The sequence below is a fragment of the Daphnia carinata genome, chromosome 3 (genome assembly GCF_022539665.2).
Source record: "Daphnia carinata strain CSIRO-1 chromosome 3, CSIRO_AGI_Dcar_HiC_V3, whole genome shotgun sequence".
Classification (NCBI taxonomy): domain Eukaryota; kingdom Metazoa; phylum Arthropoda; class Branchiopoda; order Diplostraca; family Daphniidae; genus Daphnia; species Daphnia carinata.
In genome coordinates this window covers 902,695-926,710 of record NC_081333.1, presented here as the reverse complement: position 1 = coordinate 926,710, position 24,016 = coordinate 902,695, and the positions used below count along the sequence as shown (strand labels likewise).

General features: G+C 38.4%; 1 protein-coding gene and 2 long non-coding RNA genes across 3 annotated transcripts; all 3 read right to left on the bottom strand.

Annotated features, from left to right (window-relative positions):
- Positions 1–2,944: 2,944 nt before the first annotated feature.
- LOC130693903 (uncharacterized) lies at positions 2,945–3,597 on the bottom strand. The gene is made up of 3 exons (XR_009420727.1): positions 3,508–3,597; positions 3,185–3,454; positions 2,945–3,114 (listed from the first exon to the last, which is right to left on the bottom strand). It is a non-coding gene; the product is annotated as an uncharacterized LOC130693903 (long non-coding RNA).
- Positions 3,598–5,978: 2,381 nt separating this feature from the next.
- On the bottom strand, positions 5,979–7,548 carry LOC130692919 (uncharacterized). Its single transcript, XR_009001588.2, has 5 exons — positions 7,295–7,548; positions 6,948–7,037; positions 6,783–6,843; positions 6,309–6,474; positions 5,979–6,233 (listed from the first exon to the last, which is right to left on the bottom strand). It is a non-coding gene; the product is annotated as an uncharacterized LOC130692919 (long non-coding RNA).
- A 9,264-nt stretch (positions 7,549–16,812) lies between these two features.
- LOC130692891 (extracellular serine/threonine protein kinase four-jointed-like) lies at positions 16,813–18,734 on the bottom strand. The gene has a single exon (XM_057515984.2). It carries the CDS (start codon positions 18,392–18,394, stop codon positions 16,814–16,816), a length of 1,581 nt encoding a protein of 526 aa, XP_057371967.1. The 5' UTR covers positions 18,395–18,734; the 3' UTR covers position 16,813.
- Between the last annotated feature and the right edge of the window lie 5,282 nt (positions 18,735–24,016).

The window sequence follows — 24,016 nt, the reverse complement described above, 5'->3', positions numbered from 1 at the left end:
TGGACTCTTTAGGTATGAAAGAAATTTTCTTGAAAAATTTTTGAATTTATGACGAAGCATTTCTCCTCCTTTTTGCCAACCATGTCTAATCTACAAAAAAAAATTTATCCAATAGGAAAGGATTTTCAGCATACTGGGAACACAGCTATCAACAATGCAACATTCTACGGGTGCTATTTTATCATTCAAGAGCCTTATACAATGATTTTCATCTGCAATTTGTATGGCCTTTCCCAAGCTTCTGCCAGAAGTTGAATCTATGAGTCATGTAAGTCACATGAGCAACAATTGAGATGCTTAATGGTGTTTTGCTTTTCTCAGTATAGGTTGATAGTAACATTGGATCTGAAAAGATTCTTGGTTGGGGCAAGACACTGAATAAATTGCAATGATTGGATGGTTAACATGACATTTCTATACTTCATTCGGATTCCCGAGACGGTATTTTATATTTAAAAAATTGAAGTGCATATCTGGGCTCCCTTCTTTCTGAGGCCCCGTTTCCCCTAAATTTCTAATAAGGCCGTAGGGGGTCATGCTTGGTCCGTGGGGTGCCGCTTAGTCCGATGATGTGTTCACGGAGGGCGACCTGGCTACCCACAAATCCGAACTAAAGGTTAATCGCTCCTGTAAAAATGTTCCAAATCTTCAGCTCTTCTTCCGGCTTCTCTTAGCCAATCACCGGGTAATCTCTCCGGTGGGTCAACAAGGCAGTGTCTCCCCCTGCCTGGGTTGACGGCAACTTTTGAAAGGGCTATTGTGCCCTTTTAAAGTTGCAAAAATAATTGTAATGTGCAGAGGATTGTCAATAAAATTTTTTTTATAAAATATTTTTTGCAAAATTTGTTTCTTTCATTGTCTGTGTTCACACATTACATTTATCAACTTTTTTTTATTTGCTTTGCTTTATTTGTTTTTGTCACCTTTGATGGTAAACATTGTTTCCATTGGTCTATCGTTTATCTGTCAGCATTCAATTATTATTTATTACACTCTTTGAATTCTTCAACTTAGATTCAAGGAACAACGTGTAATATCTGGATATTTTTTGAAGTAATTTTGTATTTTGTTTCACTCGTATGGGAACCGATCCCCAGACATTCAGCGTGCAACGCCGATGCTCTAACATTGAGCCACGAGACATATCTTAACATTTTATTATCGCATATCATATGTTATCGTCTAGGATGTTCATGCAATCTTTCACATTTATATGTATATCTTTCTTTTGCTTTTATATGGTTATTATCTCTGTGGTAGAGACTTTAGCTGCGATACCTGTTACCCAGGGTTCAAACCTCAGTAGATGTGTAAAAATGAAGTAGAGTAAATGTAGAAGAGTATTTTGCAGAATTGCATTTCAGTTTTATTCTAAGTGTAAATGCAAGTCTACAAGTGACTAGAAAAAAGCCAATTTGTCGTAACAGGATTCATGGCTCATTGGTAGAGCATCGGCGCGGTATGCCGAACATCCAGGGTTCGATCCCTGGATAATAATAGAATGCTTACAGATAAATGATAAACCGATGGAAACAATGCTTACCATCAAAAGTGACAAAAACAAATAAAGCAAAGCAAAAAAAAAGTTGATAAATGTAATGTGTGAACACAGACAATGAAAGAAACAAATTTTGCAAAAAATATTTTATAAAAAAAATTTTATTGACAATCCTCTGCACATTACAATTATTTTTGCAACTTTAAAAGGGCACAATAGCCCTTTCAAAAGTTGCCGTCAACCCAGACAGGGGGAGACACTGCCTTGTTGACCCACCGGGGAGATTACCCGGTGATTGGCTAAGAGAAGCCGGAAGAAGAGCTGAAGATTTGGAACATTTTTACAGGAGCGATTAACCTTTAGTTCGGATTTGTGGGTAGCCACGTCGCCCTCCGTGAACACATCATCGGACTAAGCGGCACCCCACGTCCCCTTTCCGGCCAGAGCCCTCCAAACCTCGGTATATGTTGTTTTTATATATACCGTACAGTAGGGGCATGACCCCCTACGGGCTTATTACGAGTCAAGGGGAAACGGGGCTACGGAAAGGAGGGGAGCCCAGATATGCACTTCAATTTTTTAAATATAAAATACCGTCTCGGGAATCCGAATGAAGTATAGAAATATCATGTCATCCATCCAATCATTATAATTTATTCAGTGTCATGCCCCAACCACGAATTTTTTCAGATCCAATGTTACTATTAACCTACACTGAGAAAAGAAAAACAACACCATTAAGCATCTCAATTGTTGCTCATGTGACTTACATGACTCATAGATTCAACTTCTGACAGAAGCTTGGGAAAGGCCATACAAATTGTAGATGAAAATCATTGTACAAGGCTCTTGAATGATAAAATAACACCCGTAGAATGTTGCATTGTTGATAGTTGTGTTCCCAGTATGCTGAAAATCCTTTCCTATTGGATAATTTTTTTTTGTAGATTAGACATGGTTGGCAAAAAGGAGGAGAAATGCTTTGTCATAAATTCAAAATATTTTCAAGAAAATTCCTTTCATACCTAAAAAGTCCATGTATGATGTTCATCGCTGCAATGCCAATGAAATGAAACATCTTTAGGGCCATTTAAGTACCTAGCTTCACCAACATTCTGAATGTAAAGGACAAGTTGTTCTTTAGCAAGAGAGGCAGAATTATTTGAGGCTTCTAGCTGTGACAGAACTATAAAGGATTGCTGTTACACAGGATTCATTCACACAAGATGGTACTTCTCATTCGACAATTTGCATACTCTATTACTTTACCTCATACCTTAATGGTAATGCACTTTCAGTGTTTTTCAACTGTAGGCTCACTCTTCCATCCTGTAACACTTCCAGACTTGACTTGATCCCCCACTAAAATTCTGTGAATGCAAAATAATAGCATTAAAAATACTTTTTCAATAGACAAAAAACCGAAAAGTACCTACTTCATGTTTTATGTTGAACTCATGCTATTTCTGGGTTTCCGTACCACACCCATTTTCAGCCCAAATACGGTCCCACAATTGTTCATTTCCTTCGCTGCATGGACTTATTACTAACAATTCTTTTACTGCAGCACTAACAGAATTTAACTTTAACACACTGTCAGGTGGTAGACTGAATAACTAAACAATAAATAATTGTTTGTTAAAATTCTATACTTATTTTGAATTCTTATTTGAAACGTTTAGGTACCTGACTGTGTTCGCCTAATGCCAATTCATCCTCACGTTCAGTTAGGGAAGAGTTTTGAAAAACCTCCTTCACTGTTTGGAAACTGTTCCGTTCCAATTTGTTCTTTTCCCCTAGCTGAGCTTGTAGACTCAAAATTTGAGCTACAAAACACAAATGAATAAAAGCAAATAAATAGAATCATTACATATTAGGCCTTACCATCCTTAGCTTTGCTGTTATCTAATATTTTGGGTTGTTCCAATAATTGGGCCTACAGCTTCATAATTTGATCTAATAAACAATAATTAATAATTGAAAACCAATATAATAATGTTTATACTTACCATCCTTTTGTTGTATTATCTTATCCATTTTTCAATTGTTCCTCCAGCCACGCGTTATTCTCCATCCACGTTACTGAACTAACTGCGAATGGCATCCAATGGACTGAAATTGCCTATGCCAGTAATAACGAGTCTAAGCGGTAGATGGCTACGTGTCGGAAAAAAAGAAAAAAGTGTGATTTTTTTTTTTTTTTGGCGGAATTTTTTTTTTTTTTTTGTGTAAAACGGATTGCCATAATAGATTGCCATATTGCCATAGTTTTACACAAAAAAAAAAAAAAAAAAAAATTTCGCCAAAAAAAAAAAAAAAAGATCACACTTTTTTCTTTTTTTCCGACACGTAGCCATCTACCGCTCAGACTCGTTATTACTGGCGTAGGCAATTTCAGTCCATTGGATGCCATTCGCAGTTAGTTCAGTAGCGTGGATGGAGAATAACGCGTAGTTGAAAATGAAAATTTGCGATTTTCGACGATTTTCGGGTATTTAGAGCTGACACATGGATTCGACCCCAAATTTCACGAGGATCAAGAAAATATGAATCTTTTTTCTCGCTGATCAATGGTCGAGGAGCTATTCGATTTTTTCAGACCGAAAATGAATCCGGAAATGAGAATTTAAAAAAACTAAAAAATGAGCTATGTGCTCTTTTACATGGTTAACGATTTTTGCTTATTGGTAAAAGTAAGCTGTTGCAAACAAACGTTAAATCGCTTCATAAAAGTTTTGAAAGTAGTTTCAACTAAGGCATAGGGAACTCCCATACCTTGGTTTCAAATATCATCTATTTACAACAAAACTAGTCATATTTTTAAGGCAAAATACGCAAATTTAACATCTTCGTTAGCTTGTCGCTCTTGATATCTTTAGCCTTAGTAACTTACATGGAATAATACGAAAAGCTGGAAGAAGCTGAAGGCTAAACGTGACAGCACTTTTAATAACAATGGATTCCACAAGCATCTAACGGAAGAATGTGGGACTACGTAAGTCGTGCTTTAATAATTTGTATTAGGATATAGGATTTTAACAAACGCGGATGACAGTTCCATACGGTACTTAGTCTAATACGTTCTTCGTGTTTACGTTGGCGATATTTTAATCATGCGATGAGTTCCTGTAGCCCTACTACATGTATATTCATGAAAGAATACCTCTAGTTCATACCATATGCGAATTTAATCGCCAGCACTATCATATTGATATTTATTTCATGTCCCTTAATGCAATTTAATAATGGTTTTTAAAGAAAAAAAAAATCTTATTTTTGGGACGGGCTAGCCAATTAATTGAAATAATTCAACGAGAAACCGAACGTTTCCATCATGCATTCTTTACCAACCGCTTGGAAGTATTTGTTGCACACATTTGACATCTAAACTCGCTTCTTTAGTGAATGGAAAATCCGTCGCGGCCATAACACTACCGTGAGTATATCGGGAGTAGTAACGCCAACAGAGTAACTTGAGCTACGCATCTTAAGCTCCAGAGATGGCCTTACCAAATCGCCAATGGGTGTTTAACAATTTTGGCCCGCCAGAATGCCCTGGTAAATTGAAATGTTGTTAATTGATAAATGTCGAATACCGGAGTGCACTGGCGATTTTGGAACTGAACAGCCGTAAAGCCCTTTATGGAGCTTGACATGCGGAACTAAGCTCTTCCGAGCAAAGGTTACTCATGTTACTACTCCCAGAGTGCCCCTACCGCCATTAGTAGTGAAAGTTGAGGGTTGGGATGCATAACACATTTTTCCATCAATGACTGTACGAGTTCTCCACTACCGCCGATGAAAGACTGATGATGTTGACAGTCGTTTCAACTTCTTCGGCGATTACGTTCACCGTGTGGAAAGGGAATTAACATTGACGACTGCGTAATTAAACTGAAAAAATAAAACAATTGAGGGCATACTAGTTCGCTTTGGATTTCCTACAATTTTTTGTCCCCGTGTTCTGATGAAAAATTCCATTGCGAAGCCTTTGTGAGGTAAATCAATAGGGGCACTGGTTCTTCGCGAATTTTCGAATATTTGCTTCCCCTTCGCGGATTGTATTCTTCTTAAGCTCTTTATAAATAGGTACCTGCCCCAACAAAACAGACGGTATCGCAAAATCAATCTGTTCTTTAACCATAATACCTCAATGGAAAACGAAAGACTCCAGTAACTTTCATGCATAATTTACAAAAATATTTTGTACGTGGCCTCAACGTCTTGTTTGGCTCTTCGTATTTTAAACACGTCATTCTTCTCGATAGAATCAAGGAAAATAATCTGGCTTGTGAATTGTTGCACACTGTTAGTAGACTGCAGATATTCGTATTTCTCATCGTTGTTGTTACCTGATAAAATTTATCTCACCCTTTGACCCAATTATATTTTTCTGGAACCAATGTTCAATTAATATATACTTTTCCATCTTGAAAATTAATTCCAGAAGTTCTTCTTTGGCCTGATCTACACTGAATGGCGTGCTCTCGGATGATTATCCGTCAGGAATATTGATGATGACAACTAGTGTGACGCGAATTCTTTCTACTTCATCAACATGTTCTTCAACATTTTTTTTTAAATTCACGTTCAGTAATGGAAATGATATTTACCAGCAAAAAAATTTCTGGCAAGATTTGTCAAACAAATTTCGTTGATGTGGAACATTTTGCGATTCACCAACACTGAAACTGTCTCTAAAGCTTTCTAGGTTCCTCAAATCTAAGAAACAGATCTATATATAAAAAATAAAAATCAACAATGAGCTTATGGAAATCGTGCTGGCATGCATGGTGCTGGCAACATTTACCTTATGCTTATCATGGTTTATCCACAGTCGAATGATGGAGGAACATTTTGTGACTTGCTTTTACAACATGTGAAACAGTGAGGAAGGGAAATTCCAAAGCAGCTTGACTTGGAAGCAGTTTGCCAACTACTTTTTTGTCATCCCAAGGATTTATAAAGTGGGTCACCTACGACAATTTATGCACAATAAGAGATGAACGTCATTGACTAGAGTCTGTCACGCTACAGAATATGTGGAGTGATATGAAAGTTCCCTTACTGACTTGAACATGTGAACATGAACATGTGGAAAGGGTAGACATGAGGGAAAATATCAATATTCAAGTAGTTAATGGTTACTGCCAAAGACTTTACAGTAGGACAGCATTACACTAACCATACTCAAGAAATAGGTTTTTGGCTGAATAACATGTTCACAGCAACAAAATTAAGGGAATCATGATTTTGAAATATATATGAATGAAATCCTATTCACCTTGTTGATGGAATGCTTCTATTTTGTTTAACTTCCTAGTTCCTCGTTTATACGAAAGAAACTACACAAACGAAAAATATAAAAAAAAAAATAGACAAAAGCAGGTTAACTGATGGTGTAGATGTAACTAAAACAGCAATGGGTCATTGCAATGGGTTTACTTACTAATACTGTAAGTCCCATCAGATAAAAAAGTGTGATGTTGCTGCTCAAGACTGGATACGTGGTTGTCTCCAGCAATCTGGTCATTTGCAACTAAAAAGAGTGCACAATTTTATAATTTAAAAATTACATGAAAAATATACATATTAATGTATCATAGTGAAGTATCTGGTATAGAGATTCTTAAGATGGAGAAAAATACACCTTGCAGATACCAAATAAAACAGTTCAGATCTTCAGTACCATATCACATTTAACTTTGGAAATTTATCAGGCTCCTTGTTATATTTCTCTTCATGTGAACTAGATTCAGAGGATTAAGGCAGAGAAAAGGATTGTAAACCAATTACATGTGTGAACAGAAGCAGAAATTTCCAGCAACGGCTAAAACTCGTGTATCACGATGCGTTCCCAATGCCACCTAGACACTTCTTTGCTATGTTCCAAGACAATTTTCCCACCATCTACCCATCAACTATTTGAAGAAAACAAACCGTGTAAACATTATGCAAAGTATAATGTAATGAGTCTTCATTGTCTTCAACGGAACATTTTTCTCTGTAGCAGCAGAAAGATTTGGTATTCCGTAGAAATATTTGGAAGCATCTAGATAAATAACTAACGCAGAAGACACCCCTAAAACACCTCTCTACTCGCGAAGTTTTGTCCTGAACTGCGATCGATTCGCGCGCCATCGTGTGCGAATCGGCGATAAATTCTGTACGATGGTTTATAGCTGCCATCTAGCGGAAAACTTGGAAGCAATGGAAATTCTTTTTATCTAGACGGATGAATCCCTATTGGGGAACTTATTCCGAATACCGTGAGTTTATTAAGGTGCCACCCTTTTTAGGGCGGAACTCTGTGTATACGTTACGCTGCATATTTAAATAACCTTTTGGTCTTTGTAGGGAAATTTCGTATAATTCGACGGCAGCCTAAATTGAATAAGCTTTCTGCTGAGGTGTTTCGTTTTTATACACAGTTCTGACTGACATTGAGTATTCACGCATTTAAACGTAAAGCATTTGCCAGCGTACGTGCATCGAAACTCCTTGAGAAGTATGCCTTTAATTATGAATTCACAGATAGGATAACAACAACACCTCGTCTGTCAAATCCAACAGCCCGTATTTTAGTAATACAGATTTTGTTGTGTGGGGATGCATGATGAAGCGTCCTTTTTTGTGCCTGCTAAGCTCGACAAGAATAGGACATACAAACAAGTGGCGCCATTACGTTATCCATCAAATGACAATTACTACAAACTTTAGTGAATTGGTTAGGGAATAAACGGCAGCTAATTTTTCTTGTAAATTTACTTGGTATGTTGCTTTTAGGGTTGTGATCAAACGAGTTGTTTAAAACGTGTTATTTCAAAATACAAGACAGTGAACACGCCGTTAGTTATTCCGCCGTGGAAGGGATGGCCAATAGCGATGGATGTAGCATCGTCAATAGATGGTGCTGTGATATATCTAAGCCTATTGCTGGAAACCGACCTAGCGATCGTGCAGATCTTTTTAAAAATGGGATCAAACGACGTTTTAAATCACGTCGCATGTGAATTGTGTTTCCGGCTTCGGTAATTTGAAAACAAATAGGTTTTTAAAAAATATGTATTTTTCGGCCTTGCCCTCTGTAGGCGAAGCCGTGGTTCGCGGTTATTTCGAAACACCAGGATATGTGCATTGTCTTAACGACATTTTCCAAGAGAAAGGTAAGTGTTTTTCAAACCTTTATTCGTTTTCTTAAGTCGTTGTTTCTTTAACCTAGCAAATTTACAGTTTCGGACCTTCTTTTCTTCCTTCGAGGATTGGTTGTCAATGAACGGTAGCTGACTGTCGCAGCATTTGACAAATGACCCGTCAGCTGTGGACAAAGAAACCGCTCGTTGTCTCAAAAAAAAAAAAAAAAAAAAAACCGGCTCCAAAAAAAAATAAAACATTCCTTGGTTTTCCTGGAATGGTTCAGAACTCTGCATTTAATAGTTAATCACGAGAACAAAAAGTCGAATTTCATCGCGCGCACTGCGCTATGATCATTTCTCTGTCTTTCCCCTTTGCTGGTTTTCAACATCTCCCGTACTACCTATTTATTATTCCTGTTCCTTCAGCTGGTTCTCACATTTGTGCAATGCACGCCAACTGTTTAGACGAAACGTCAATAAGAACGAAGTCGAGCATGCAACTACTGTCCAACTTTATTTTTTTTCTTCTTCTTCCTCTTTCATTCAACTGCATAATACTTTGAATGACAAACGCTTCATTCTCTTGCGTTCACATGTATGGTACACGTGAAATGGTTCAGCAACGAAGTCGAATTTTGCTAGTGTCTTACACGCTAAAGATTCCTCGAACTTGTGCAGCGGCATTTGCTTGCAATACAGAACTGCACAGTCTTACGCACCGTGACCCTAAAAGCCCATTTTTACGGTTACAGCACAGCCGTCATCGAAAGGTTTTGAATGCGATTTTCAGATTAAAGTTAAAACATTATTGCTTGATCGAATCAAATCCTCTGTTTAACTTTTCGAGGAAAAGAAATGACTAAAGATATGATGAATGAGCAGCGTATTAAATCGATCAGGTCAGCTTTATGCCTCTGGGTTCGTTTTCTGAAATTCTTTTTCTTCAAGGGGATCACACAAAAAAATAAAAATAAAAAAAAAGAAGGCTGCCGCTTACTACTAGGAGACTGGACTTTGCACTCAACCAGGCCCTAATCAGATTTCGTCACGAAATCAGTCTAAGCCGATCAGGAGCCGCTTACAAGTATGGCCCAGAATTCTAATCCTTTTTTTTTTTTTTTTTTTTTTTTGAATTTTGCGCACTCCAAACTAGTGTTTTTTTGAAAATCTTGACCCGATCCGTGATGTACGTTAGAAAGGATGCGTCTTCCGAACACCAAAATAGACGATTGTCATGGCAGCATGTAACAAAGTTGCTTGTTACAAGTTTCTCCACTAAGCACGCTGAGTTTCATTTGAATATTCTGACGATAAAAATGAAATAAGAAATTCGATCCATAAGAAGTTGAATAAAAACCCTTTACTATACTATCGTGGAGGGGAAAAAAACAAACTTAAATGTTAATAGTGGAGTCGCGCTGCATAAGATTTCGTTTTTCGTGTATAAAAGAGAAGAAAACTGAGGACAAGAGAAGCGTGTTTCGAAGCTTTTGCTGACTAAAAAAAAAAAAGAAGAAAAAAAGCCATCATATTTTCTACGCCACGTAAACGTAAAGGGTACCGATCTTCGTTAAAACCTATTCACTAGCCAGAAACAAGTCACATATTGACAGGATTCCACCCGAAATTTCTAAGAATGAATTTCATTAAGGCACGACTATGTTCGAGCGAACCATTCATGATTTCAAGCCATGTGTGAGATGGACTTAATCAGGTTGCTATCAGCTTTTATTCAGAGGGTCGCACATAATTGTTTTTATTTATTATTATTTTTTTCTTTTCGTTGTTGTTTTAAAGTTGGACCGTTGTGACACCCTCATCGTACCAATGATCGCCAACATCACAGCAGTTCAACAAGCCGTAAATATCAAGACAACGCACGCACGTCTGGGACGCCAACCTTTCATAAACTTGAAATAATATTTTTCAAGCATCATAAAAATCTGACTGCACTCGCAGTACAAAGTCAACGCCATATGGTGTTAGTATCTCTGATCAGACGCAAAAATCACAGCATTAAACTCTGCCAAATGGAAATATATATATTTTCCGATAAGCGCAGCGGAGTCTTCACTTAAACTGAGGCTAGGCACGCTCCTCTGAATTCCTTCGCTTCTTTGATGGCCAACATCCTTGACTTTTAATCGAAGCGAAATGTTGTAATTGAAAAAAGGAAAAAAAAAATGATTATATCTAAAGCGAGAATCAGAAATGCAATCCAGCAAAGCTAATGGCAATGCCATTCGCGTATTTTTCTTTCTTTCGTTCTGGATGACCTTTTTTCTTCGTATTTCGTAGTCTACGTACTTTATTCTGGTCGACATGGAACAGGTCTACAAAGCATTTTAGAACGAAAAAAAATATATATATGTTTTCATGTTGATATCGTTACTAGACTATCGGCCATTTTTTTTTTTTTTTAAAGCCAGACGAGCCCACTCGTCTTATCCGACAAAGAGACTGAACATCGTCCAAACCAGCTTCCATAACTGGAAGCGAAGCAGCGTAGAAAAGAAAAATACTGGAACGCCACGAAGGAAGAAGTCAATTTCGTCGTAAGGCTGTACACATTGATGAATATGTCAAATGGCCTTTACGATGATGTATGACGTCATGCCCTCTTTTAAGGTTATACACTGCTTTCCCAACATTATATGTTGAAAACACCATTTTCTTTTCTTTTAAGACATCACGTTAGTAAAAGAGATACGTTGCGTTCTAAATTGTGTTCTGATCTAGGGCAGAAATAAATGCGTTAAATATTATATGTAAACCGTACATCCATTCAGTGAGGTATATATACGTTTTCCACTTGCGCAATTTTGTGCACGTTCAAATTAAATTGATGGGTGGGTTTAACAGTTCGTTTGCGTCATCTTCTTGCACATATTGCTGGCCAAAGAATGAAAAAAGAAAAACGGATTGTTACACAACGAAACGATGTACCATGTGCCCTTTTACCAATGATAAATCACATCCTGGGAGACAACTTGTATTGCGTACATATGTAAAGGAGCGGCATGTGTATAGTTTTCGTGGTATACAATGTAACTGTTTCATTTTCTTTTCTTTTAAACTTATCCAGCCACGTACACAAAGTGAAGTACACTTGAAAAAAGAAAAAGAAAAAAAAAATCATCTTTTTTATTCAGGATTTGATGAAATCCGAAAACTAAATGAGCATTCTTATCAGCCCTTCGTCAGCAACCTCTCCAAATGTGATGAACAACGAAGCCCCATGCACTGCAGGAGGTGGGAATAGTGCTTGGCTGGAATATCAAAAGCCATTCGGTTTTCCCACGCTTTTTTTTTTTTTTTCTTACTTCTTATGCCTCTACTGCTTCGCTGCTCTTCTCGGTAGGAGGTATCTTATGGTTCAATGCGTTTGTATATCCAGTCCTAAATAACGTATTCCTCTGAGTGGATTACGACCCTCTCTGAAATCGCATTTGAATTCCTCGTCATTGACCAATGAGCAGTAACCCGAACGCCGGTGCTTGCATCGCTATATAGCATTTCGATTAAATGCATAGTGAACTTTAATTATTTGATTGCTTCCTCTGAAAGTTAAGCGGGGCGGGGGGACAATTTTCCAAGTCACGTTCAATCTATGCACCTATCTCGCTGGCTGTTGACTTTGCGAACACAATTTTCAGTTTAAATGACGTTTTTCTACACACAATCAAGTGTAACGAAATTTTCGGTCAGCCTGTGTTGTACGTCATCAACATCCGCTCAAGCTAGGTAGCTTCGCAGAGTCATCTAAACATGATTTGCCTTGTATAGCCTTCCTCTTCAATCTCGTACAAGAGCTCCTCTCGATGTACATTTTGTTTTTTAATCCATCGTATTTTTAATCCCCTTTTTAAAAAAAATAAATCACTATCATTAACCGCCATCTACTCCATATACAAGACGGGAGATAGCTATTGCTGCGACAAACACCAGGGACAAGCGATGTCATGTTCGCTATCGGCAAGTAGGTCTTTTAATAATCACCTGTATCAGTTTCAGGTGCCGCCTACCGACAGCCGATTAGTTCTGTCTGGCTCTTTAGTGGTTTTCAGTTACAACCAGATCGCTTGCCAGACTATAAGTTGTATACAAAAAAAAAAAAAAAAAAGACGATCGCCATCGCTTATTCATCGTATAGTCTGGTCTTGGCGTAGACTTACATACAGCCCAAATAACCAGTTGTTCGTTTCCGCTTATTAGGAAAGGAGAAAGTTAACACTTAAATAACACACGTTTAGGTCATGTCTCACAAACACAGAATTCTTTATTCAAAATGGAGTGGTTTTTCCTATAAACAAATGACGTTGTTCGTTCGTTAAACGTGAAGTTACATGTAATTCGAACTAGGCCTACGCTTTTGTTCGACTTTCTTTACTCATTTCAATTGATAATTGCAGATGAAGAACGTCTTTTAAGGTTTGTTTAACATTGGCGCATCGAATCAATTCGTGCCAACACGTGAACTTTGCATTTTGTTCTCCGTTAATGAAGTATCGACAATCTGTTGCTCAACTATGAACAGGTGAATTGAGATAATACACAGTTAAGAAAGGAAAAAAAAATTTTAATTCAATAAACGAATTGGTTTACTACACATTAAAAAGGAACCAGGTAAAGCTTTCATACCAAATTAAAAATAAGCTCCTTAAAAAAAAAAACCTTTTTGTTTCCCTCGTGGTGGCTAGTTTTTTTGTTCTTTTTTCTTTTTCCCCTAGATTGTCTTAGCAGACAAAGACAATAACTACTAGTCTTATAGCTGAAATGGCCACCTCGAGAATACCCCTGACCTTTTAACGGCAAGAATCTCCAGAATTTCGTATTCTTCCGTCCCCCTTTTATTTTTTTATTCTTCTCTTTTTTCCTAAATTCATATAATCATTAAGCACGAACAGTTCAATTGTAATAATTAAAACTTTTTGATGTGCTGGGATTTAAAAAAAAAGGAGGAAAGGAAAAAAAAAGAGGGCTTGACTATTACACTATCATTTATTCCTGGTATACTGTTGGGACAAACCACCAAGTTTTCCAGGTCGATTACTAACACCTGGCCGAGTCTCTTCTAAATGAAGGCAAAACCGAAAAAAAAAAAAAAAAATGAAAAAAAAAATAAAGACAGGGAGCTTGTGTAGCAAGCGAAGCCTAACGTCCAAACAATGTAGACGGGAGTTCAAGAAATAATAATAATAAAAAAAGAAAAAAAGAAGGGGTACCAAATTTGGTTGGATTCTTTACCTATTTCTTCAGTAGATCATTCTGAGGCGACGAAATATAGAAATGATTTTTTATTTTATGACAGGCCTATATATATGTATAGACGTGTGGTACATATGCACAGGTAAAAACCAACGTTTTATTTTTTTTTTTTTCAAGTTGTTAATGCCAATTGGTCACCGTGTTGTGCGGTATTCCAACGTTTTTCTTTCCTTTCCACCCTCTCATAAATTAACCTCACCTCACAGAAGCCAACCTGAAAAAAAGAGGGAAATCCTAGTCGGCCTACATTGTACGTATGCCTGAAGAGTTCAAAAACGCTTTCGATATGCTGAGGAATACAAGAAGAAGAGGAAGCAGATCAGCCGAACGAATTCCCTGTCAGGCAAGGCTTCTCGTATATATAGCGCGTTTTAACGATTTAGTTGGGTGCTTTAAAAATGAGTGCCATAAAAATGTCATCGTAATGAAAATTACAGCCAAGGTAAACCATATAAGAAACGGCCTCTTGTTTTTTTTTTGTTTTTTTTTTTCTTCGGTGCATTGTGTGAATTGAGAAGCCAGTCATATAGACATTGTAACCTACACACTTTGCACGTATAGGAACTGACTTTGGGTTCACGGCCAAACGCAGGCTTCTTCGCCCCCCCCCCCCTTTTTATCTTCAAAGATGAGTTATACTCACTTGGGTTAAACAAAAAATAAAAATAAAAACAGCACCTTTTTTTTTTTTTTTTTTTCTTTTCAATAATACGCTGCTCGGGTGCAACCCGAAAGAAATGATGAGCTGCGTTATTGTCTTGTTACAAGCTACTCATTTTTTGTTTTGTTTTGTTTTATACGCTTAAAATAAAGGCCACTATATTAGGCCTACGAATGAATTTATGGCAGATAGATCAATAAAAATACATTTTAACACGATGCATTGGCGTGTCTGCTCTACTCTTGTCTTTTAGAAATAGAATTTGTTTTTGTTTTTCGGCCTATTCAAGGAAAAGACGAAGAGATTGGGTTTCGAAATTTTCTTTTTATTGACATTTTACTTTATTATCGCATATAACAATTATGTACAGTCATTTACAGATATTACATTTCACATAGACATCAACATTCTGGGGAGTGGTGAAACTTGGCCGATATGTTACAATGTACAGTCTAGATTTTTAGCAATTGACGAAACAAAATACAAAACTTGATGCAAATACAAAATAATGAACCCCTCAAAAAAAAAAAAACGTAGATCAAGAGAGAAAGACTGTCGCGTTTGTGCTCAGACAACAACAAAAAAAAAACTGTATATATATATATATATATATAGACGCTTGTTGACATTGGTAGTAGCAAAAATGGTTAAGTACAAATTAGGATCGTTTTTCGTTTGTTTTTTGTTTAACTGTCCAAGGCGCTGATTTCAAATGTGGAGTTGGACAAGACAGTCGACGTTGTTCTTTTTAATGTCAGACTAGTGTCGTTATGCAGTCCTTAACCTCTGCACTAGTTGGTCGCAACGGGAAGAAGAAGAAGAAGAAAATGAAGTATCGCTTCGATACAGATCGAAGATCTCGGAACAGGCACGGGCCATTCAAGGACTTGGACGTCGTTAAAAAAATGTATATAGCAAGTCATCAACGGCGATACAGATCGCATATCGCCTTGAACAGTTATTTCTTGTGGGGGGGGGGAGTTGAAGATGAAAAAAAAAAGCTGGGAAACCATTTGCCAGTTTTCATTTTCCGTCTTGTTCGCAAATCAAGAGAAAGCTCCAAGAGGTTCAAGCTAATTACTGATAGAACGGGCAAAATAAAAGAAAATGCCCATTTTTTTTTTTTTTTTTTTTTTGCTCGTTTTCTTTTTACCTGAATGACATTTCAAATATTGAATGCCATCAGTTTTCTTGGTTGAATATTGCCTTCCTTTTTTTTTTTTTTTTTTTTTCTTTCCTCCTCCTCTTCTCTAGTGGCCATCATAAAAATTTATCAGACTCAACAAGAGAGGGGAAATATTTCCTTTTTTTTTTTTTTTTTGGGTTGAGGATGGATGCGGAGAGAAACTGGAAAACTGAATCTTAGTTTGAAAAATGGCCGTAGGGAGACGTCATAAAATGCCATTTACTTTTTTCTTCTTCTTCTTTTTTAAAAGTTGAAATAGAGCCGGGTCCCCTCCCTTTTGAAAAGTTGGTAGTACAGTTCCAACATTCCTTTTCTATGCAGCCCCTCTCTGTCTCTCTCGCTCCTTCCGCTGACCGTTTCACTTTTGAAACCTCCCCTTCCTTCTCTTCCGATGTCTTTTGCAGGGCCTATTGTCTCCAATAGATTGGCCGCGATGATTTATGGCTTGTCTCAGTTCTTTTCTTTTCTTTCTTCCTTAAAACGGAAACTGTAACGAATTTTTCTTTTACCGTTTTTTTTTTTTCCAATTGAAAAACAAAACAAAAATGGGCGTATGATTTTTTTCTTCTTCTTTGGAACAAAAGACGACAGCTGCAAATAGATTTCTGATTTTCGTTCCACCTGTGGGTTGACTTCTTGCAGAAAATAAAAAAATCTGTCAAGTCGAAATCAAGTTGCATCTTGTTTCTGAACGTAGTGTCTTTTTGTTTGTTTTTGTCCACCACGATTTTTCAATTAGCTAGTTCTTGCGAATGGAATGCGCAGTATATCCATCATCTCCATCTTTTTTTTTTTTCGACGTCATCTGTGTGTGTTTTTTTTTTTTTTTTGTTTTATTTCCTTTTGATCTGCCAATAACAAGTCGGTTGCGCGTGAAAACGAAAAACAACCGAACGAAGCCGAGTAAAGGTCAATCATGAACTGGCCCGATCTTGTCTTGTTTCGTTTCAAGTTCTGTATCACGTATTTCAAGGTTCACACAAAATTGAAAAGCGCACACCACTTTCTTGTTTCAGTTTCGAGTTTTTGTTTTTGTTTTTTTTTTTTTTGTTTTTTTTTCTTCTTTAAGAACCGTAAAGAGATTGACATTTGGCCACTTGATCAAGTACTTGATCAATACGATAATTGAGTGTCTTGATGCTCTTCTCCGGCAGGAAAGGTAAGAAATCCAACAGTGATGGATCGCGCGTTTCGAACATGTGGCGCAATAGATTGCCGACGTTCTTGTTCGACTGCAACTGTCGCAGCGAGTCGACGGTGGATCGTCTAAAGACGCACAACGAATCGAGCAGACTCTTGTGATAGACTTCGTACTTGTCCAGGAGCCGATAGCCGTGCAGTAGGCCGCTCTCGTTGTCGAGGAAGACGAGCAAACCCGTCCGCGAATCGCGTGACAGATTGTGAGCAGGTGAATCCATCATCGTCGGATTCCACTGCATGTTGTAAAGGTTGTTCACCATTCTATCCAGGTTGGCTGTCAGGTAGTCAAAGACCAAAAGGTCAGACCATTGGGCAAGCGTTATCAGCTCATCGCGCTCCGCCTTGTCCTCCAGTTTGTGATGCTGAACGTCCGACGGATTGAGATGGCGATCGCGGCCGCGAAACTGAACGGGGATGTAGGCCGGCTCCAGGTCGTTGAGGAACTGCGTGTACACGACCGGTCGGTCCTCCGTCCACTGCGCTTGGCTCAGCGACGATTGAACGTTAATCCATTGGCGATCGAGCGGACGGACGAGGCCGAGCGAGGAGGGCGGTAGGTTGCGCAAGCCGATCAATTGGCTCAAATAGAAGCTGAAGATCTCGCCTTGGATTTGATCGTAGTTTTGGCGGTAGCGGCAACACGATTGGCGGCCGCTCTCGAACGTGATCAATCGATTTTGCATGCGACCGCAGCCTTCCTCGACGCGCACGATGGGCTTCTGGTGGCTGAAGTCGCGCCACTCTTTGGCGTTTTGCTCGTCGAAACCGGTGGGCAGGGCGTCCTCGACGGCACGTGACCAGAAAATACCTTTGACGGCGTCAGCCACGATGGTCTTGGGTGGTGGCTCTTGGCTGGCCGTCGCAACCCAAGACGTTTGAGGCTGAACGAAGCTGACAACGTCGGCCGTTTGCGCATCGTCTTCCGTCGATAGGGCGGCCTCGTCCGGCTGACTGGACTTGAGTGACATTCGACGTTGCGCTGTCAGCGTTTCCTTCTCCTTCTTGCGCAACTGCCATTTGCTTTTGGCCGGTGGGCGCGTTGCTAGGCTGCCATTCGTCGTCTTGGCAGTCACGTTGAGAGGCAGGTGGACGATGATTGGCGATTTGGCCGCCATCGGCCAGGAGGTGAGCAGCGTGTTGTTGATCTCGTTGCCGGCGGAAGACGCGTAGATCATGGGCAGGGCGACGCCAACGCCAACGCCGAGGATGAAAGCCAGACAGGTGGTCAAGTAGCAGAGCCACCTGGACGCGCGATGAAAGCCAGTTTGCGTGTGCTGGCCGCCGAAAATGCCACCGCTCTCAGCCGTCACGGCAGCGTCTCGTGACACGCATTGGACAGACAGCGAAGGCTCCATGTCAAACAGTGAGCTAGTCCTGCGCATTCGCAAACTCGTAGTCAAATACTGGAGTGAGAGCATCGCTTCAAGTACATGTTCTCGAACCATTTGGAGCTGATGCACATAATCACAAAACAAACATCACTTTTCTTTTCTCTTTTTTTTTTCAGATTATGCCTGTTGGTCGAAACAATGGGCCACTAGTCGCATGCCACTCGCCTTCAAAATTCACACTCGCCTTCGATGTTTTGAAAAAAAAAAAATCAAATGTTGCGTCACTTTGGCGTTTTGTCGGCTCCAATAAGTCAGTTGTTGTGTAGGGGTGGACTGCAGAAAACAAAACAAAAAACAGAGTAATCAAATGTAAGTAGCGAGAGAGAGAGAGAGAGAGAGAGAGTCTATCAGAACACCACTCTAACTGACTTCGAGACTCGTTCTGCCTTGAGTAGGACAGGTAAGCCGTCACCTGACTCGGTTTCCTGCTCGGTTGCAGCCAATAGACGGTCGACTAGCACCTCCCCTCTTTCGCCCTGTTCTTTTTTTTTTTTTTCTTTTTCTTTTTACAGTATAGAGAAACACCTCTGGCGCACCGATGTATCGCTGCTGCCCCGTCATACACAGTCAAGCTCCTCCTAAGGCAGCCCGAATATATACGTACAGCCTGTTTTTTTTTTTCTTTTTCTTGGCTAGCTGGCTTGTATAGCAGTTTTTGCCTAGCATATATAGACACTGTACACACTTTTGACTTGGAAATTAAAGAGGCAATCCTGCGGGCATAAACCTCCTCTTCTCGTTGCCTCCTCCCACATAGTTCTTTCATTCTTTTTCTTTTTTTTGTATGTTTCCCATTACGACTACAAGTTGAGGAATAAGCAAGGGAGAAAAAAAAAAATAAATGCGTCGCGCAAACATTCTTCAGATTCGCCTTTCCGCACGTTTTTTTTTCCCGAAATGAAATAACAAATAAACGCAACATTCCCCCCCCCCCCCAACCCCGCTTAACTTTATCTTTTAAGAAAATCACGTATTAAACTATTATTTTCAACCAAGTTATTTATTATTTCTTTTTTTGTGTGTGTGTGTGTGTGTGCGTGTGTGGGTTGACATTTCGGATCATTGAGTCCGTCAAAGAAGTGAAAATACATTCCACGCAAGTCATGCAAGAAAAAATGTCCGATTAAAGAAGAATAGGTTTTCAAAAAAAGGGAAATAAAATACAGGAAGGCCGTAAGTTAAACTCGTTGTCGAAGATAAAGGGCGGGGTGTAAAGGATTTTTTTTGAAAACGATCTATTCAATTGAATCCGTGTGTGCGTGTGTGTTTATAACCCGCCAGTTCTTTTTCATTCTGCAACTTGAGCTAGGGGGAGTTAAACCCTGTTGAGGGGGTGTTCGCTCGATTGAACCTATTAAGGTGAATAAAGGTTGACTACTTACTTCAACTCGTACAGCAAAAGTCAAAAAAATAAAAAAAATCGAGAGGGGGAAGAAAAAAAAAACAAAAAATGGTAGAAGGTATATTATCCATGCCCAAGAATATGTTTTTGAGAATTTAACAAAAAAAAAAAAAAAAAAAAAAGGAACTTTCAAGATTCGAAAACGCCGCTATCAGCTGCTTTTCCAGCCTTCCTCCCTTTTTTTTTTTTTCTTCTTCATCCATCGACTCGAAAAAAAAAAAAAAAAAAAAGTAGGAAATATTTCTAACAGCGGGGGAAGTCACGGTCTTCTTAGGAATGCGAAACTCGGGCTATGGTCAAAAGAGAAAGATGGAAAAAGACGGGGCCGGCTTTTCTTTTTTTTTTTTTTTCCCTTTACATGCTATATCTCCCTTTCATGTTTTTCGTTCATTTCGAGTCAGACAATCCACCACTTTGCCCATTTTCATTTTTTTTTTTTTTTCCTTTGCTTCCTGGGGCCCAGTATATACGATTGTATATACACTACCGCACATCGCGTCGTGATTCGCTTATCGGTTCGATGAGGGATTGCCCGTTTAGAAGGAGGGGGGTTGTCCGATGTTTTTCTTCTGGTTGAAGAATTTTTTTCTTTTCTGACCTTAAACGGAATTTTTTTTTTTTTTTTTTTTATTTTCTTTCTTTTCGTTTTTTTTTGTGCGTTAAGTTTAACGGAGGAAAGAAGGGAAATCGTTGATAACACCAGAAAAATGGCTACGTTTTTTTTTTTTTTCTTTTTCTTTTTTAAACAGCTTGTTTTGCGTTTTGTTTAGACAAATGTCCGTCGCGTTTGACATGCCTCTCGTCCCCCCCCCCCCCCCTCAAAAAAAAAACCCGTTTATTTTATTTATTTATTTTTTTCTGTTTGGGGTAGAGAAAATAGTGACTCGTTTTCCATATCCCAAAAGTAGAATCTATATATTTTGAATTGAATTGACCAATATTGAATGAGATCTATTAAGTTTTCTTGCAATAACTTTCAAGTTCTGCGATGTTTCGAACGTTATCGGGGCCAGGAAACAGGAAAATAAAATTTCAGAGCTCTAATGATTTGAATCATTAGCTGATGACGCAATTTCACGATTCATTGGTTTCTTATAGAGCCGTTAGTTTGTTTTTTTTAAGTCTCTCGTTGTGTTGCTCCAACGCTTTTTTATTTTTTGGACAAGTCAAATGGCCTGTGCAGCGAGAGACATTGTTCGATGAAATGCAAACGAATTTCGTCCTCTCTCTCTTGCCGTCTCGTCAAAACAATGTATCCCAAAAGCAAGTCAACTTGTCTCCTGGCTTTTTGGAGGAGGGGAGGGGTCAATCCACAACCATTTCGGTTTTTGCCATACCTGGCCAATGGGAGAAGATGAGGGATTAGGTTTCATTGTGAATATATTTCGCATACTACACCGAGGTTCCCGACCAAAAAAAAAAAAAAAAAAGGAATTGGCCTAGCATCTGTACTCTCTCTCGCCAATATTCACAAAAGGCTCTTGGCTACTCGCCTTTTTTTTTTTTCGACTTTCTACCTTCAAAATAATACAAAAGAATTTTTAGGTAGATGTTGTGGTTAAAAGAAAAGCTCTACAGGATGTGTGTGTGTGCAGTACCTACGAGGAAAGGGACGAGCATCCAAATGGCAAGAGTGGCCTTTTTTTTTCTTTTATGTGGCTGCTACATTTGGATTTCCTGAGCCTCAGGATTTATTACCAATAAAAACTACTTAAGCCTTATCGAGCTGCTCATTTATTATTATTATTATTTTTTTTTTTTTCGCAATGGTTAAAACATAAAGATATGTCACTTGGGAAAGAGAAATGGCACTCGCTATGGATTTGTATGTACTTTGTAATTGCTACGGGCCTACAGCGTTTGTTTCCTGAGATACGGGAAGAGCGTGAACGACATCCTGTTTTGAGCTGAGAAAAGTACGAACGAATTGAAACTTCTCTTTGTGCCAGAGATTATGGATTTGCTAATCCAACGGCTGTTATATTTAGCGCGTCTAGTGTTACAATAGGAGGAGCACATCTTTGGCACCGGATCATTTGTCTTTGGCGACGGCTGAGAAATCTCACCTATGAATCGGTCAAATTGAGAATTTTTCTTTTCGTTTTCTCGAAACTTTGCGAGTTCGATTGAGATTTCAACACTCGGCAGTGATGACATTTTACTCTGCGTTTTTATTTTTAAATGAATTAAACGAATTGAAATCGGAACGTACTGGCATTCACTTCGCCGTGCAACGACAACATCCAACGTTATACCCGCCTAGACGACTGATTTTAGGCTACAAATGCACACGATAATGTGCTCAAATTAATCATTTCGATACTTGTTAATTTTGTATTTGTTTTCATTGGAACTTTGCTGTGGCGCTAATCATGTTGTGCGTGTAGGCTTCGCCTATAAAACGGCCGAATTATATATTCAAACGTTCGGACTGCGCAACGCATGTATTATGATTTATTTCAGAGTGAATTTTTCTGTTATTCACATTCACTAATGCAAAAATACATCACGAACCCCCAACAAAACTGGAAAAAAAAAAGGGAGGCTATTTTCCATTGATAAACTGAAAGGAAATCGGTTCTTCTTTCAAAGCACCTCAACGATGTTTAACATTCCCAAAACTAGATCGAGATTTCTCTTCCTTTTCAAGCACTAAAAACGAGTAACCTCCATTATCCTTAATTTTTCATCCACTAACATTTTTTAAGTTAATAAAGCAGATGCTTTGCAAGCGGAATTTGCATGTATGCCATCGCAATGAAACGAGCCCTCTGAATGTTGTTTTTTGTTTGTTTTTTTTTTTCGTCAGGTCCCCACCAAGAATTTGATGTCATTTTAAACAGCATATAAGCTTGTCCTTGTTCTAATAGAGTAGTGAAAAAAAAAAAAATTAAATAAATTAAATACATTATTTTTTATTCCTCTCTTTACTTGCTAATGGCCAGTCTTTTGTGGAACATTTTTTTTTTTTGAAGGGGGGGGGGGGACGTTTTGAGAAGAGTGTGCTGCAGTCACACAAAAGGATGACTTGACTGTCGTGGAACCTTTTGACTTACACATAAGGCAGCCTACATAGGAGAGAGAGAGAGAGAGAAAAAAAAATATACATATATTTCTATTTTTCTGTCTCTTAAGACCGGAAATTTTTTTCTTTAGGGGTTGTGTACGAGGGGTTTTGGGTGGAACAGTCGAATAGTCAAAAGAATGAAAGGTTAGGTTTGACCTTCTGTGCCGTGGAGCAAAAGAAAGAAAAAGATCTCTGATGGTCACAAGGCCAGTAAACCCAGGTCCATATTGAAGATAAAAAAAAAAAAAAAAAAAAAGAGAGTTCTCCTTTTCTTTCTTTTCTGAAAAAACATTCCCAAGCATTCGTGGGATTCCATTCTCCCCTGGATATCTTGTCATCCGACTACTTATCAATTCCGCTCGAGAAATGTTATTTCCCCTCGCTTTTCTCGTAATGAAACTCTCATATTGCCGACAGATCCCGCTGTATCACCAAAATAATAATAATAATAATAACGTATACATACCGAGCGAACAGTGGACTGTTTACACAACTCGAAATTTCATTTTTGGGACGTGATTCAACGTAACAAAAGAAAATCAAAACGGGTGACCCATCTCACATTGGTACAGTTTACGCACGGACGTCCATTTTGTTCGAAAACATAGAACATCGTAGCACCTCTGTGTGTGTGTGTGTGTGCTTACAAGTTTAAATGGTTGCCATCATTTTATTGTTTTAGAATTTCATTTCTGAAATAGTCTCGTTGATTTTCCACAATAATAAAAAAAAAAAAGAATTGTTTTCTTTTCTTTTCTTTTCTTTGATTGTTAGCGGCCATCGCGAGAAATGGAGTCACCGCGCAATCAGATGCTTCCGTTTCTTTTTCTTTAAAATCAGAGCGTTATTATTATGATTTTTGTTAGGGCAGGGGAAGGGGAACAAACGTGATTTTTCTGTGAACGAAAAAGAAAGAAAAGGAGAACACGGTTATTGCCTTTAATCTAATAGTTTACTAGGCTATATAAAAAAAAAAAGTGTTACAATGTAGCTTTGATAATGACATTTTTAGCAATCTTTAGTGCGTCTTCGAGCTATGTATGGGTTCAATGCTAATATCCCAATAAAGCGGCAACCGTTTTTCGTTCTATACCCAACTTCTTTGAAAATGTTTCATTTTTCTCCCTTGTGTGAGAACAAAAGAAATGCATTCATGTTTTTTTTTGTTTTTTTTTTCGGTTTAAAAAAATGAAATCCCGGAAAAGGG

Bases quoted from the DNA above. Each gene is read 5' to 3' on its own strand.
- LOC130692891 (XM_057515984.2), bottom strand. From the start codon at position 18,394: ATGGTTCGAGAACATGTACTTGAAGCGATGCTCTCACTCCAGTATTTG.